This window comes from Mus pahari, chromosome 4, assembly GCF_900095145.1.
Source record: "Mus pahari chromosome 4, PAHARI_EIJ_v1.1, whole genome shotgun sequence".
NCBI classification, from domain to species: domain Eukaryota; kingdom Metazoa; phylum Chordata; class Mammalia; order Rodentia; family Muridae; genus Mus; species Mus pahari.
Window position 1 is genome coordinate 85,947,479 of NC_034593.1, and position 16,154 is coordinate 85,963,632.

The 16,154-nt window shown below is 46.6% G+C and overlaps 2 protein-coding genes across 5 annotated transcripts in view; both read right to left on the minus strand.

The window, feature by feature from the left end:
* The window catches only part of Tars2 (threonyl-tRNA synthetase 2, mitochondrial), a 17,401-nt gene extending 6,655 nt beyond the window's left edge, over positions 1-10,746 (minus strand). Inside the window, exons 1-13 of one of the 2 annotated variants that reach the window (XM_021195596.1) lie at positions 10,528-10,746; positions 10,088-10,284; positions 7,712-7,835; positions 6,056-6,180; positions 5,435-5,552; positions 5,269-5,333; positions 4,914-4,992; positions 3,228-3,374; positions 2,775-2,873; positions 2,171-2,388; positions 1,235-1,397; positions 552-689; positions 305-382 (exon numbers count right to left, since the gene is read on the minus strand). In XM_021195596.1, coding sequence (XP_021051255.1) covers positions 305-382; positions 552-689; positions 1,235-1,397; positions 2,171-2,388; positions 2,775-2,873; positions 3,228-3,374; positions 4,914-4,992; positions 5,269-5,333; positions 5,435-5,552; positions 6,056-6,180; positions 7,712-7,835; positions 10,088-10,284; positions 10,528-10,608 — 1,632 coding nt within the window. In that variant the 5' untranslated portion in view covers positions 10,609-10,746. The remainder of the gene's footprint in view (positions 1-304; positions 383-551; positions 690-1,234; positions 1,398-2,170; positions 2,389-2,774; positions 2,874-3,227; positions 3,375-4,913; positions 4,993-5,268; positions 5,334-5,434; positions 5,553-6,055; positions 6,181-7,711; positions 7,836-10,087; positions 10,285-10,527) is intronic. The other variant, XM_029537815.1, reaches the window with a different exon arrangement.
* Positions 10,747-10,861: 115 nt separating this feature from the next.
* Positions 10,862-16,154, minus strand: part of Rprd2 (regulation of nuclear pre-mRNA domain containing 2) — a 65,296-nt gene continuing 60,003 nt past the window's right edge. For 2 of the 3 annotated variants that reach the window (XR_003843676.1, XR_003843675.1), the window contains 2 exons: positions 12,310-12,497; positions 10,862-10,890 (listed from right to left, as the gene is read on the minus strand). Coding sequence is in view for 1 of the 3 variants with exons in the window: in XM_029537241.1 (XP_029393101.1) it covers positions 12,398-12,497 (100 nt within the window). In the remaining 2 variants the exon portion in view is untranslated. Of the gene's footprint in view, positions 10,891-12,269; positions 12,498-16,154 lie in introns of those variants that run through there. The other variant, XM_029537241.1, reaches the window with a different exon arrangement.

Below are 16,154 nucleotides of genomic sequence, written 5' to 3' on the forward strand. Positions count from 1 at the left end.
TTTTTTTTTTTTTTTTTTGGTTTTTCGAGACAGGGTTTCTCTGTATAGCCCTGGTTGAACTGGAACTCACTTTGTAGACCAGGCTGGCTTCTAGATAAAATCTTAATTTTTTTTTTTTTTTTGAGACCAGGCTGGCTTTGAACTTAGAGATCTGTCTCTGCCTCTGCCTGTCTCCCAAGTGCTGAATTAAGGGTATATGCCACCACTGCCTGGCTCCTACACAAGTTTTAAAGCAATTTTTTGTAGATACAACTTAATAAAGCAAGATAACTAAATACAACTCTCAAGTGTGGTTCCAGCTTGCCTTAGGCCCATAGAAAGCCCCATCTCCAGGGTTGAGGTCCCAGGGTTCTCCAAACTCCTCCAAGGCTTGCTGTAGGACCTTCAAGGGAACAAGATGAGAGGAACATGTCAGGAAACTAATGAGCAGGGTAACCTGCCGGCTGTGAACGCTAAGACCTGCAGCTTATGCTTTCTGAAGACCTCGCTACAGACCCCTGCTCTGCCCTAGGGATGGGCTTATCTGCCTTGCTTCCCTCTCTTTCACTTACCTGCTCAGCCTGGTCCCATAGGCGAGGCTCCCCTAGGAAGCCAGGTGGTCGGGTAGATAAAGCCAGGTGGAAGGAAAAACCAAGAACCGAGTAAACACACCGGAGAAAATCAAGGCAGCCCCGGATCTCTGCTTCCAGCTGGAGACAGGAAGTCGGGATGTTAGCTGTATGCCAACTAGAAATCAGAAGGGATGGGTGGCTTGGGGGGAAAATAGGGGAAAACTAGAGGGGCAGCTATACTACAGTATAAAGAAGGCAACTGGGGCCTGTGGATAAAGCTGTCTAGCACGCATGAAGTCCTGGGTTTGATTTCTAGCACTGTATACGCCAGGCATGGTAGCACACACCAGAAATCTCATTGCTCAGGAGGTGAGGCAGAAAGACCATAAATTCAAGGTTATCCTCCATTATGAAGTACATTTGAGGCCAGCCTGGACTACACAAGACCCTGTCTTTAAAAAAAAAAAAGGCAAAGAAAGTTGACATTTTTGTTTTGTTTTGTTTTTTTTGTTTTCCAAGATAGGGTTTCTCTGTGTAGCCCTAGCTGTCCAGGAACTCACTTTGTAGACCAAGCTGGCCTCGAACTCAGAAATCTGCCTGCCTCTGCCTCCCGAGTGCTGGGATTAAAGGCGTGTGCCACCACGCCAGGGAAGTTGACACTTTTAATGAACATGGAAAACCACCTGATGGGGTGCACAGAAGATGTGAGCATCGTCCTGCTGGAAGCGCCACAGCCGCGTTAATCCTCCCAGACTGCCAGAGGCCTCAGCCCGATGTAGGACTCCGAAATCAGCCAGTCGCACAGGCAGTTCCCGCCAGGATCTGGGCCGGTGGGCAAACATCAGGCTGAGGTTGGGATAAAAACAGATTCAGGGCCATAGCGAAAATGAGCCCTGGCCTTAGTATGCAGCCTTGGCTGACCTAGAACTTGCTGTGTAGCTTAGGCTGGTCTCAAACTCATCATCTTTTTGCCTTTGCCTCCTCAGTTCTGAGATTACAGCTGTGTGCCACCATGCCTAACACTGAGTACCCACTTTCTCTGCAATCCTAGCTGTCACCCTCCCCCTGTCAGCATGCTCTCCTTAAGAGTTTGAGGCCAGCCTGGTCTATGTAGTGAGTCTGGGACCAGCCAGGGCTACATAATGAGACCCTGTCTAGAGGAAAAAAAAAAAAAAAGAGTTAAATTATTAGTCACACCATTTACTGTCCATACTATGAGATGGGTACAGAGCCTTGACATTACTTAAGAACACAAATGCCCAAGAAATAGAATAATTTCCCAAAATTCACTTGGCTAAACTTGAATATACTGGATGTTGATTCAAGGCCCAAATTAGATGCCTCAATATTGTTTCCAAAGTTTGTTCCCTCCCTCCCTCCCTTCCTTCTTCCCTCTCTGTTTTTTTGAGACAGGGTTTCTCTTTGTAGCCTTAACTATCCTAGAACTAGCTTTGTAGACCAGGCTGGCTTCAAACTCAGAAATCTGCTTGCCTCTGCCTAGAAGACTGGGAATAAAGGCGTGGGCCACCTCGCCCAGCTCCAAAGTACTTTCTATTACTTTACTTTTGGTGACCTGTATCCCAGCCCAGGAGGAGCAGGCCTCCTGACCCCCAACTCACCAGTGTGCAGGGCAATTCATGGGCTTTAGAGCAAGTGTGTCTTTGGGGCACCTGGCAGGATGGCCATTCTGGGAGTTGTCGACACCATCAGTGCCTGGGGGCTTCAGGGAAAACATATCTGCCCTATAATGCTCCCAGTGCCCTGACTGTTCCCAGAGTTTTGTAGAAAACAGCGTGGGAGTTTTCACCTCTGAGAAACCACGGCGGGCATACTCAGCCTGCAAAGGTGGACACAGACATCAAATGTCAAATGTAACTGGAAAGAGAGGAGATAAAAGCTTTGTGATTCTCTGGGGGCTCAGACCATGCTGACCAAAGCCACAAACTATTAAATACCATGCCGACCAAGTCTCTGAGCTGCTTCAGAGCACACAGCAGGAGCGCCTGGTTAAAAGTCACCAGGCCTCTACACGGCTCTGCTCTCACTCCCTATGCCTTCTCCCTTTGAGACAAGATCCTACTATGTGACCCAGGCTGTCCTCAAACTCATGACCCTTCTCTTGTAGCCTCTTGGCGCTGGGACTCTAGGCACATGCCTGTGGGCTTGAGCCAAACTCAAACACCTTGGCTCCATCCCTTTCCCCTAGACTCATGCCCTCCTTACCCTGATGAAAGCCACCAGGGCATTATAGACTCTTGTCCCTCGTGGCAAGAAAAAACAGCTCCCAGGGCTCAGTTCATGGAAGAAGAAGAGCTCCTGTTCCTGGGGAAAGAATGTGACCTGTCACTCAAGTGGGGGAGGGCTTTGGAACTATAGAAGCAAATGACAGAGCTACTCCCTCTGACCGAAGCTTCTGGCAGATTACAATCACACTCTTCCACCAGGTGTGGTTGTTTGAACCTTTAGTCTCAGTATTTGGGAGGCAGAGGAGGAAGGTCAAGGTTTGGGTCATTCTTAGCTATAGCAGGAAGCCAGCCCAGTCTACATGAGACCTGTCTAAAAAAAAAAAATTAAAACTGAAACAAAAGTCAAGATAAAAACCCAACAGAAGAGCAGCTCACATTCCCTTGCCCTCGCCCGCCACCACCCTCTTCCCCACTCTTCTGTACTCTGTACCTTCCCAATGCGTCTGTGGTCTCTTAACTCTGCTTCTTCTCTCCGAGCTTCCCAATTCCTCAGTAACTCTGCCTTGGGGAAAGAAATTCCTGATACCCTCTGCAGTGTCTCAGGTGCTCCCGAGGACCTCCACAAGGCTGAGGAGTTCTGTGAGGGCAGAGGGAGTCAAGGCAAGATGAAGCAGACCAGAGACACCGCCCCCCCCCCCCCCGTCAACTCTCTGATACTCTCAGCTCAGAGGTCACCACTTGAAGATCAGTTCATCTCATTACTTTTCCTGCCATCAGTACCAGTAGGACTGCATGTTCCTCCTCGGGCTGCCTGGATCATGTTTTACATGTATGGATGCATATGAAGATCAGTTCATCTCATTACTTTTCCTACTACCAATACCCACAGGATTGCATCTTACCTGGATCATGTCTTTTATGTACCCCATGTATGTATGTATGTATGTATGTATGTATGTATGTATGTATGTATGCATTAGTTATAATGTCATACAGCCATCTTTTTCTCTACATTCTCACCGCCCACTGCACCCTTGTCCTCTTATGTTTAGTTCTACCTCCTAATGACTTGTTAGGAGAAAAACTAAACTATGGTCAAATTATCAATATTCCATACAGCTGCTGGGAAAGCCAATCTTCCACACTACATACTACTCCTAGCTACATGACATTCAAATGCCTCTGCTTGCTCTTTTAAGAGTTTTAGTAAGAGCTGGGTTTGGAGGTGAATGCCTTTAACCCCAGCACTTGGCCGAGGCAGTTGGATCTCTGTGAGTTTGAGGTCAGCCTGGTCTACAAAGCAAATTCCAGGACAGCCAGGGCTACACAGGGGAATCCTGTTTTGAAAAACCAAAACCCAAAAACCAACCAAAAAAACCCAATTTAACTAAGAACCTTTGCTGATGTTTTAAGACAGGGTCTCAAACAGTCAAAGTTGACCTCAACTTGATGTAATCACTCAAAGATAACGTGAACTCCTCGTCTTATGACTCCATTTCCCAAGTGTTGGGATCACAGGCAACATGCCTGCCTTGAACAAACTGACAAATTATAGCCTTTCCCTTAAGCACTCTTGTCTGAGCTGCTGGCTTTGTTTCTATGGCGTGGCTTTACCAGTGCTACAGGAATAGTCAGTCTTGATCTACAGACACAAACAGCAGTAAGCCGATTTGGCCAAAGCCGCATACCTCGTTAGTGGCAGAGTCAGACTGCAGATGTTGCCTTTTCAGGAGGTTGTTTTCTACACATACACCTGTCTCTTGCTAGCTTCCATCTCATCCAGTAACACAAAGTCTAGGAACAGCACTTTCAGGGAAGACGTGCCCGTGCCTTGGTCACAGCTTTCCCTAGTATCTGTCAAACAGTGTCACCAACCCCACATGACCCTGTCTAGCCTGTTCACAGTCTCTTGCTTTATTTCCCTTAATGTAGACCCAGACTACAGAGTCTAAATTGAATTCTGGACTCTGGCAGGGGCTCCAGAACCTACCTTGAAGCTCAGTACCCCCCATGAAACCTTGAGATTTCAGAATGGAGAAAATCCTCTTTCTCCTAGATTCCCTCATCAGCCATGAGAACAGAGAAGGGGCTAGGAGAGAGAGGACCACCCTCTCCAGTCTCTAGCTTCCCCCTGTGGTAACGGGAGTACCACCCTGACCCTAACCCCACTACTCACCGTGAGCAGCTTCAGTGCTCCAATCTGTCCAGCGTGCCGAAGATGGGGGCCCCGGCACAGGTCAACTGACATGCCACACCTAAGAGGAGGTGAACCAGTGAACCGACATGCCACACCTGAGAGGAGGTTCCCAGGTTCTCTTGTTTCCCTTTCTCCTCCCTTTCAGGGCTTCAGCTGACAGAAGAGGTGTTGAGGAGAGAACTGTCTTGCTGACAGAACAATGGCAAACAAAAACAAACCCCTCCTCCCATTTCTTTTTCTGGAGCAGTATGGTTCATCTGCCGTCACCCTTCCTTTACCCCAGGTGTGGCCTCCTCAGAGTGCCCCTGCGTCCTTCCCTCTTGACAAGGCTCACCCATACACTGTTGCCGTTGGGCCTGTCACTTTCTCCTCGATCAGACGAAGCTTAAAGTGGTTATCCTGGAAGAAGGCAGACAGGGACCGTGAAGGCGCTAGGATGCCCTGGGTATCACCCTTTCCTTCAAGCCTTACCAAGTTCCTCTTACACACTGCCAGTTCACCTTGAAGAGCTGGCGAAGCTGATCCCGGGAAGCCTCGAGCCTTCGGAACGGCTGTGCAGCAGCTATGAGCTCCTGGCAAATCCGCTCTAAAATGGGCAACTCTGTGCTCCGGACTGTCCTGGAAAAGGGAGTTTGCTAGCTTGCTTCTTCAGAGACAACCCCTGAGTGATGACGTGCTAGCTAGGGCGTAAAGTCCTGACCTTTGACAAATCTGTAATTACTGGCAAAGGCAAACTTAGAGAAAACATAACTAGGAAAGCAAGTGTAGATTTTCTCTGTGCGTGGTGCTGGAGATTGAACTCAGGGTCTTGCTCATCCTCGGCAAGTACTCTATAGGCAAGACAGGAGGGTCAGGAGTTCAACAACAGCCTGGGCTACAAAATGAGAAAGAGAGGGAGGGAGGGCCTGTTGAGAGAGGACTGCCGGATGGACAAGAGTAATGAGGGTGAGGTAACATTTGAATTCAGGAAGACCAGAAAAGGTGAGTTTCGGCAGTCAGGAGACACACACTGGAGAAGGGGTGGAAGTTCCTGTTTGGTGCCTAGCTCTCTTTGCCTCTCCTCTAAACCAAGACCCTAGAAACCACCCCAGAACCAGTCTCCTTTTTTTTGGACTGCTCACCGTTCTTTCCCCAGGAAGAAATCATGGTAAAAGCCGGATTCTGTACTTGGACCCCGGCAGAGAACAGCACCCAGTAGTCGCTCAGCTGCTGCCCCCAGCATGTGGGCACTAGAGTGCCAGAAGACCTGCATTCACAAGAACGAGGTCAGGTACCAGCTCTAATGCTTTCCTCAGAGAGGCTGCTGGCAAAGCTGGGATGCTGGCATTAAGACTGCCACAGAACCGGGATGAGTTCTACAAATAGTAAAAAGTTGTTTTAAATGGGGGCTGGTGAGATGGACCAATGGTTAAGAACACTTGTTCTTGCAGAGGACCCAGTTTTGGTTCCGAGTACCTGAATCAGGTAGCTTACAACCACCTATAACTCTGATTTCCTGGGATCTGACCCCCTCCTGTAGACTCTACAGGCACCAGGCATGCATGTAAACACATAATACATGCAGACACACACACACACACACACACACACACACACACGTGTATATATAGGTATTGTGATTGTGCCTTCCTGCACAGGTATGTGCACCACATGCATGCCTGCTGTCATGAATTTCCTGGAACTGTGTGGTGCTGGGAATTGAATCCTGGTTATCTAGAGGAACAGCTAGTGCTCTTAACTGCTGAATCATCTCTCCAGCTCCAAATAAAAAACATTTACAGAAAGCAGAGGGTCAGTATTGTTTCTTCTGCTACTGGGTGGCAGTGTGGGTCCCCCCTACACATCCTCAGTGTTTCCTAGACCAGGAGGCCAGGTCGGTGGCCTTTGCTGCTCCTGTAAGCTTCAGGGCTTCAGTGTATACCACGTATAAAACATGTGGTTCCTACCTGGTGTGCTGGCTAGAGGGAAAGCTCTGGCTGGAGCCTGAACTTGGCCTACATAGCCAGACACTGTCTTGAAAAAACAAAACAGAGCCGGGCGTGGTGGCACACGCCTTTAATCCCAGCCCTCGGGAGTAAGAGGCAGGCAAATTTCTGAGTTCAAGGCCAGTCTGGTCTACAGAGTGAGTTCCAGGACAGCCAAGGGCTACACAGAGAAACCCTGTCTCGAACCCCCCCCCAAAAGACCCCCCCCCCAAACCCAAACCAAAACAGAACAACAAAACCAACCCTCAGTTCGTTAGACTTCTGGTTTTGCTGCTGTTGATACTGCTGTGTGTGTGTTGTTGCTACACACCGGGGCCCCGCCCAGTAGCTGTCCCAGCAGTCTGTTTTGCTTAGTGCCATTATTTTCCGTTCCTGGGATCTGCTGGGATGGAACTATTCTTGGGTTGGTTCACCAGTCACATTTAGATTGATAAATACATTTTTCTGGACTCTAATAACAAACAAAGCGGATGGCCCCTGGGTTTGTGTTCAGTTATGGAACCCATGATAACTGAGCAAACATCATGGGTGACTTACACTGTGTGCACGAAGAGGTTGAATAGGGACGTTATCCTGTTTCTCAGCCTTTTCTCTCCCTTTCACTAGCACACAAGGTATTTGATTCGTAGACCAATGCTAAATAAAAGCCTTCATGAGGGCTTTCCAGGTTCTGTGATAAGTCTGCTTCCCACTTTTGAATTGAGAAAGTGAAGCAAAAGAACAATTAAATTTTCCTGTTTAAAGATCACTCAGATAATTAGGCACTGTGCTCACCATATGGGAGAAACTTACCGCTTTGCCCTCTGGAGAATCAAATGTCAGAAATCTGAGGTGACAATCTGTCTCCAAGGGTCTGTCCAGATCGTAAAGTTCTCCATTTACTTCTGCAGCCACTGCAGTATCAGCCAGTGTTACACTGTAGCAGGAGGAGGGTAGTGGGATTGAAGACAGTGTAACAATCCGCAGGGCAGGAGGTTGACTTCTCAGCAACTCTAATTTGCCAAGTGGAAATAAGTTTCCAGAGCAGTAAAGACCTATTTCTTTTCCAAATGTATCCACTGGGAAGGGCAGAAATTCTGAAACTATAAAGACAAATCCAGGGGAAAAAGCCCCCATCCTACCCTCTATTTTAAAGACAGGTCTTGCTGTTTGGCCCAGGCTGGCCCTGAATTCTGAATCTTTGACCTCCACTTTCTGAATGCTAAGATTGCAGGCCTATAGCACCATACTTGGCAAGAAGGGCTATAGGGGCTCACACCTGCAATCTCAGCACATGGGAGGCCTAAGCAGGAGGGTTTTCCTAAATTCAAGGCCAGGCTGGAGTGAGGCAGTCTCAGTAGAGGGAGTGTGGAGCACAGTCCTAGTGTAGAGGAGCAGCTTTGCTCTGTAAGCCACCATAAGGTGTGGCTGGCTATCAGCACTCCTCTGTGGCCAGAGTTACAAAGGCACACTGTTTCTTGCCCTCTTTCCTTTTTTTGACCTCCATAACTTAAACCAGCACGGCTTGATCCTCTTCTCTCCTTGTTCTATTCAGGGCAGCTGCTGAGATTTACAGCATGCCTGCCATGAAAGTTTTAATTTAAACTAAAATAAAATTGTCCTCAACACGTTAAATTAAAAACAACACCACAGCTGGGCGTGGTGGCGCACGCCTTTAATCCCAGCACTTGGGAGGCAGAGGCAGGCGAATTTCTGAGTTCAAGGACAGCCTGGTCTACAGAGTTAGTGCCAGGACAGCCAGGGCTACACAGAGAAACCCTGTCTCGAAAAAACAAAACAAAAAAAAACAAACAAAAAAACCACCACCCCTGGATTTCACTCCCAGCATTATATAAACTAGAAATGGTGGTACATACCTATAACCTGAGAACCCAGGAAGTGGAGGCAAACACATCAGTACAGCTCAAAGTTGGGAAATGTTTGTGAGCTGTTATGGGTGCTCGCTCTCAAGCATGATGAACTGAGTTCAGTCCCTGGAATCCATACAGTGGAGGGAGATAACTTACTCCCAAAAGGTGTTGTTTGACCTCCACATGAACACTGAGCTTCCGTTTGTGTGGATGTGTAGGGGCACTCATGTGAGCATTTGGACAAGGATGTCTGTGTACACACACACACACACACACACAAATGTAAAAAAAAATTAAATCTTATTTATTTATTTAGGAGACAGCCTGGGCTGTCCTGGAACTGAAGGTGATTTACCAGGCTGGCCTTGTATTCAGAGACCCACCTGCCTCTGCCAATGAATTCTGGGATTCACCACCACACCCAGCCAAAAAAAAAAAATTTTTTTTTTCTTTTAATAAGATGCTTTTCTGGGGGAATAGGTGTGCATTCTTCCTCGGGAGTCAACAATCATGCCTTTAGAAGAGGGTCTTTCTCTGGCAAAGAGCATCGCCAGCAGGCTAGGCTGGTTGGCCAGATAATGCAGGGATCTGCCTGTCTCTGCCTATCCAGTTCTGGGATTACAAGCACATGTCATTACACCCTTTTTTTTTTTTTTTTTTTTTTTTTTGGTTTTTCGAGACAGGGTTTCTCTGTATTGCCCTGGCTGTCCTGGAACTCGCTTTGTAGACCAGGCTGGCCTTGAACTCAGAAATCCGCCTGCCTCTGCCTCCCGAATGATGGGGTTAAAGGCGTGCGCCACCACGTCCGGCTCTCATTGAACCCTTTTTATTTTTAACCTGAAACTTATTTCATTTATTTATGGGTTGGGTATACATGCTACAGTGTGTGTGGGGGGGTGTCAGAGGACAATTTTTAGGAGTCAGTTTTATTCCACTATATGGATTGCAAGATCAAATTCAGATCTCAGGTCCTTATGCTTGTGTGGCAATCAATTAAATGACTGACTGATCCCAACCCTAACCTCCTCCCTGCCCAAAGACTACACCTTTCTGATGGAAAACAAAGAAAAAGAAAAATGTAGCTAGACAGTGGTGGCACAATCCTTTAATCCCAGCACTTGGGAGGCAGAGGCAAGGGATTTCTGAGCTCGAGGCCAGCCTGGTCTACAGAGTGAGTTCCAGGACAGCCAGGGCTACATAGAGAAACCCTGTCTCGGAAAACTATAGAGAAACGTAAACAAAAAGATGCTTTCTTTTTCTGACCGGGTGCAGAAAAGGACAGAAAGATAATTCTTGTAGGTAGAAGCTGGCTTGATACCTGATTTGATGGGCCAGTTGGTAAGGGGTTGTGTTCCATGCAACAGCATCTACCTTCTGGCCTTCAGGAAGTGATATCTTAATAGCCCGGGCTTTCTTCTGTGTCATACTTGCTAACTTTTTCACGTGAGCGGTCCATAGCTCCTCAAAAAGGCCAAATCGTTCTGCCAACCAATGTGGAGGAGTCGGTGCAGAGGCCTGAAGGGAAAGGCACGTTAGGAGGTATCGCGGGCTTATTTCCACTACTCCGGAATGGGGGTGGTAGGGGTCATGGGTGTTTAAGAAGCATTGGTTTTAAGGTGGGAACTGGGTGACTCTAGGTCTTAAATTGGGGATTCAAAGGGACCGCACATTTCCGAGCGGGCCAGCAGGGTCCGGGAGAGGCTGGACAGCCTGCCCCCTTGGACTCTGCTGGGCTAGATGGTTGGGAGCTTGGCGTACCTCACGTACAGTGTGGAGCTCGCAGCGGCGGACCTCTGGGAGTGGGAACCCGAGCCGGCGCCACCTCAGACAGAGACCCATGCTGCCTCAAGTCGGTACCTCCATGCTCAGGTCGCCGCTTCTTCCTCATTAGGCTCCCCATTGGCTTCTAAGCCAATAATATCCCTTCCTATTGGATAACGTAGCCGCCATTCCACCGGGCACCACCCCCAGGAACTCCGCTGAGGCACGACCCACACAGCAGCAGCCGCTCTGGGAAAGGTTCCGGTTGGCCGGAAAGTGGAAGCTGTTGCACACACTCCTGCAATCTGGGTTCCCAAAGTGACAAGAAGGCGTCCAATTTTGAGGCCAGGGACATACCTCCTGGGGGCAAGAATGAGAGAAAAACAGGAAGTGGAAGTTAGTTATTTTTCTTTAATTATAATTTTTTTTTTTTTTGGTTTTTCGAGACAGGGTTTCTCTGTGTAGCCCTGGCTGTCCTGGAACTCACTCTGTAGACCAGGCTGGCCTCGAACTCAGAAATCTGCCTGCCTCTGCCTCCCGAGTGCTGGGATTAAAGGCATGTGCCACCACGCCCGGCTATAAAATTTATTAAACATCCTTAAAGCTGGCAAGAAACAAGTGCAGACACTGGAACTAAACATCTAGTGTAAATCCTGGATCTGGCATTAATCAAGTAGTTTTTTAAAAAATAAACTTTATGTAATCTCGACTTTATCTATAAAACAATAATAAAAATCTGCTGGGCGTGGTGGCGCACGCCTTTAATCCCAGCACTCGGGAGGCAGAGGCAGGCGGATTTCTGAGTTCGAGGCTAGCCTGGTCTACAAAGTGAGTTCCAGGACAGCCAGGGCTACACAGAGAAACCCTGTCTCGAAACACACACACACACACAAAATCTATATTCCAGTTCTGAAGGTTTATCTTGTGTAGTTGCTCATCTTGGTGCTTGGTATATGATAATTAGCACCAGCAACCAGACACTTTTTTGTTGTTTTCGTTTTTTTTTCCCTGCCAGGCTGTCCTGGAACTCACTCTGTAGACCAGGCTGGCCTCGAACTCAGAAATTCACCTGCCTCTGCCTTCCAAGTGCTGGAATTAAAGGTGTGTGCCCCCACTGCCTGGCTTGCGAGACACTGTTATTACCACTGAATGTAAAAACTCTAGGACTATTTTGTTGGCCATTCCTTTGCAGTCGTGGTGGAGGGACTTTAGAGACCTCTTAATATCACAGACGTGGAGTTTAATCAATCAATCATTATTGTGTGTGTATGGAGTCTTTAAAGGCGTGGGCGGCACTTTGTCGGTCAGATGCTGCCTTTCCGAGGCCAGTTCTGTCCTTTCACCTTACATGGGTCTTAGGGGTCAAAGTCACGTTGCCAGGCTTGGGTAGAAAGTGCCCGTTATCTGCTGAGCCATCTTACAGGTCTCAGATGTGGAATTTAAAAAATCACAGAAGATAGTTTAAGGTAAAAAACATGATGAAACTGAAGTGTGCACTCTTCCAGCATACCTTGTTCTTTCCACAGTTTACTTCCAATAGACTCTCTGACCATCTTAGAGACATCCAACATCTTGTTCTCTGTTCCTTAAATAAGCCTCTGTCTCTCCTCAGCACCCCAGCCTTCACCTTTCTTTATCCTTTCTTTGATCCCTCTCCATTAAACCAGGGCTAGCCATATTAGCTTTACACAGTAAAAACAGAAACACGGTCAGATGTGTGGAGAATCATAAAGGGAAATGAACTTATTATCACCTGTGAAGGCTCAATTAGTCCCTCACCTGGGGGTTGGGGACACTTAGTTGGTTCCCAGACTGCAGTGGTGATGGGATCATGGGGTCTTGTGGAAGAGTTGTCAGAACAAGCTGCTTAACCTAGGCTTCCAAAGAGGCCCAATGTTCGTTCTGCCTGAGGAGGGACTTGAGTCATAGGCCACTCTGGGTCTCCATCTTCTGATATGTTAGACATCCTGAAATACAAAGAAAGAGACAAGGCTGTGGGGAGGAAGATTTTGTGTGTGTGTTCTTGTGGTCAGAGTGCAGCATTTTAAGTAGCATTCAGAAAGAATGGCAATGGCAGACCTAGATTTTCTTGTGGCACTATAACAGAGGCAGGGTAGCATCATACTGCAGACAACAAACTACCGGAGGTGCTCAATAAATATATGTTAAATATGTACTGATCATGTAATGACTGGAAACTTCAAGAGATTTTTTTGACACAGTTTTAACAATTATTCTACAGTGGCCTTTTGTTAGGGTCACAGGGGATACCGCCCTGGAATGACTGCTTCTTACACCAATCCTTTAACACTTACTATGTGCAGTGCACTGGGCTAATACTGACTGAATCAGCCACCACATCATGCAACCTGCAGTGGAAGAAGGAATGTTGTGTTATTCCACTGTAGTAAGCCAGGCATCTAAGGCCAATGCATACTTGTTCTCCTTGTACATGCTTTGGCTTCAGGAGGTATTAATCTTTTAGTCTACCTGGAAAACACCTCTGCAAACTTTCTTGCTCACCCCACTCTTGCCTGCCAGGATCCTGACATGTGGCACTATTTCACAATTCTATCTTATTCCCAGAACAACTGTCAATAGTGTTCTTATGCTCCCTTTAAGCCCCGGAAAAAGATGTCAAGGCCAAGTCCTAGACTGTCCAAAGCCACAGCCTGTGTTGCTCAGAGACACATCACCTCTCTAAGGCCAGATAATCATAATGGGTCATGCTTGCTAACGTGCATCTTTCCTTTTCCTTCCTTTAGCACATGGACTAGACACCTGTGGCCATAGGACTTTTAGAGTGAAGTACTTTCAAGAAAGTCAAGAAATGTGGTGCTTCCCTACTTGTTTCTACAGACTGGCTACAGGCAGTGAGTAAACGAGGTGCACAGAAGGATAAGGAAATCAATAAAGTGTGTCCCAAATCCTTAATTAACATAAAATAAAGCACCTTCTCGGGTTTTTTCTACTTTTAGACCAGGCATCCTCACTTGGTCAAGGTTTTGGTTAAGGTATTAATTTTATAGGTTTAAACTACTTGAAGCTATCTCCAATGAATACTTTTCATTTATCGGGATCAGTACACAGTCCCAAACCCATTTTAGCTATTAGAAGCAAATTCTGCTTACTAGCACCCAAAATGTAAAAAATCTTTGCCACTTTTTCCAAGGGACACTGGTGCTCAGTGTCTCAAAAATGATAACTCTGCCACTCTTAGAGCTCCAGTCCATAAGACGTGCTGGTAATTCAGGTTTAAAAGGCTCTTCAGTATTGCCTGTGTAAGTTCTAACATGGGGCCAGTTGCTTTACAGGACTCTCATGTAGGGGCCCAGGGCTCTAGCACATGAAAGGGGGAATGAGTGAATGCTGTCAATGTCTTCTCATTCTCATAGATACCCCAAGAAAAATATAGGAAGCATCAGATCCGTTCTTTTCCACAGACCAGTTGACAAAGGACTTGAGCATCTTAAAAATACAACAGGATACAAGAGATAGAAAAGAAAAAAGACTGAAAACATTTGGTTTGCCATGAACCTACAAGTCCAGGGTGGACTGGGCTAGCTAGCATCCTTTTGAGTCAAACAAGAACAGATGTGGCTTTTCTTTCTCAGTTGTCACTAGTGCCTCCACCCATATTGTTATTTTCCAGCCGAGGTGAGAACAAAGGGACGAGGAAAACAAAGAGAAAACCAGGAGGGGCTGGGATACAGTGCTTAATATGTATGAGGTCGAGAGTTCAATCCCAAGCACAAAAAAACAAAACAAATCACAACCCAATCCCCTTTGTCCCCCTCCCCCAAGGTAACTATAATTACGTCTAAATAAATTCCAGTCTTGTTTTCTAGTGTTAAGGAATCAACTGGGGCCTTTTATATGCTAAGCAAATGCTCTACAATGAATTAGCCTGCCCTCCCAACCCCAACTTTGTGGCTAAGGGAAAAAAAAGTTCTCTTTCCACAAGTAACTCTGATGTCATTTTTTTTTAAAAAAAATCACACTTCTTCAAGTCATGTTCTCCCCTTCTACACAGAACAGGTTGTTTACTTTAGAGATGGCTCTTACAGGTGACCTTCTAGAAGTCTCATGTCCACAGCCTCCGTGAGTTATTCCTTAGCAATTGTGAACGGCAACTGACCAGACTTGTCTCTAGTTACTCATAAGCAAGTATGAGAAACACCCTAATACCCCCAAACCCATTCTGATGGCATTACTAAGTCTACACACAAGAGGAGGTAACTCATTCCTGCTGTGGAAGACTGGCTTGAATAAAACCTGGGAGTGGGGAGTAGAAGCCAATGAAGAAGTCTAAAAATTGGTGCTCTTTCAAAGGTAGAGCTGTCAAGCCAGGTACTGAACTTTGAAGTGGAGCCAGGGAAGAAAAGGGGAGCCAGATTCCATTGTTTCTATAGTAGTACACTCTAGAAGTTGGGTGTGTCCCCCAGAATGCTGCCATTTCTGAGATCTTGTGACACATGGAACTCCATGAACTCAGAGCTGCTATTCAGTCTTCTACCCTGCCAGTGACCCAGGCCTGGCCCAGATGTAGTGATTATCCCTTGTGATCCTTTTAAGCCGACATTCCATTTATTAAGTCTCATTGGGTCATGAAAAAGGATGTAGCAAGAGAGAAGAGCTAAGCACGGCTTCTGCGTGACATCAAACACCAGCATGTGATCAAGGACAGATATGGATAGCTGACCAGAAGGACCCATTTCCACACATTCCCTCCAATTCTGATTACTTTAAAAATGTTCCCTAAAGGCTAAGGATGTACTTCAACGGTAGGGGGCTTGGCAGTCAGGTGTTAAAATGAAAACCTTTTTCCCCCTTGGTTCACGATTGTACAGTATTTGGAAAACACAATTATATACATAGTATATAGCGACCACCCCCAGAGCACCATGGTCTCATCCCACCCATGACAATATAGAAGATCAAAAAAACAAAACAAAACAAAACAAAACCAAACCAAACCCAAGAGGCCATGAGGATCTTAGAGGCTCAGCTAGACTTCAGCGACACAAATATACAAGTCAAGAGGACAGATGGCAAAGGCCAATGTGAGAGGGGAAAAGTTAACCACGCAACAAACAAAACCATATTTTATTAAGCTGGAAAACAAAGTATTGGAGACATTTTTTTTTCCCAAGAAGCTGGGAGAGGTAAGTTCAAGTGGCTATGAAGAAAACATATGAGGTGGGGGTGGGGGTCTGTGGCACATGTGCCTCAGGTATGTGTGCCCACACGTACCACCTTTTGTCCTTCCCACATACCCTCAGGTGGAAAGGCAGTCTAGTGGCATCTTCAGGGCTGTCCCCAGCTTCTCTTTCTCCATCCTGTAGCCTGTTTCACCTTTGGCCCTGGATAGCCATGATGCATCTTCAACGGAGAAAATTTAGTATCTCTAACCATAGGTCTGTGTTACAATGCTGCAGTTTTGGCTCCTGGAGAAGAGAAGTCGCTTTTGCTTGCACTTACCAGAAAAGCCAAGGGCCCTTGGTCAAAGCCCCAATCTCAAAGAACAATGTCAAACCTTTAGAACTAGTTATTTTATTAAATGATATTAATACACATTCCAAAAAGATTTCACTATTGTTGCCTCTAAAGCATGTACTTGTTTT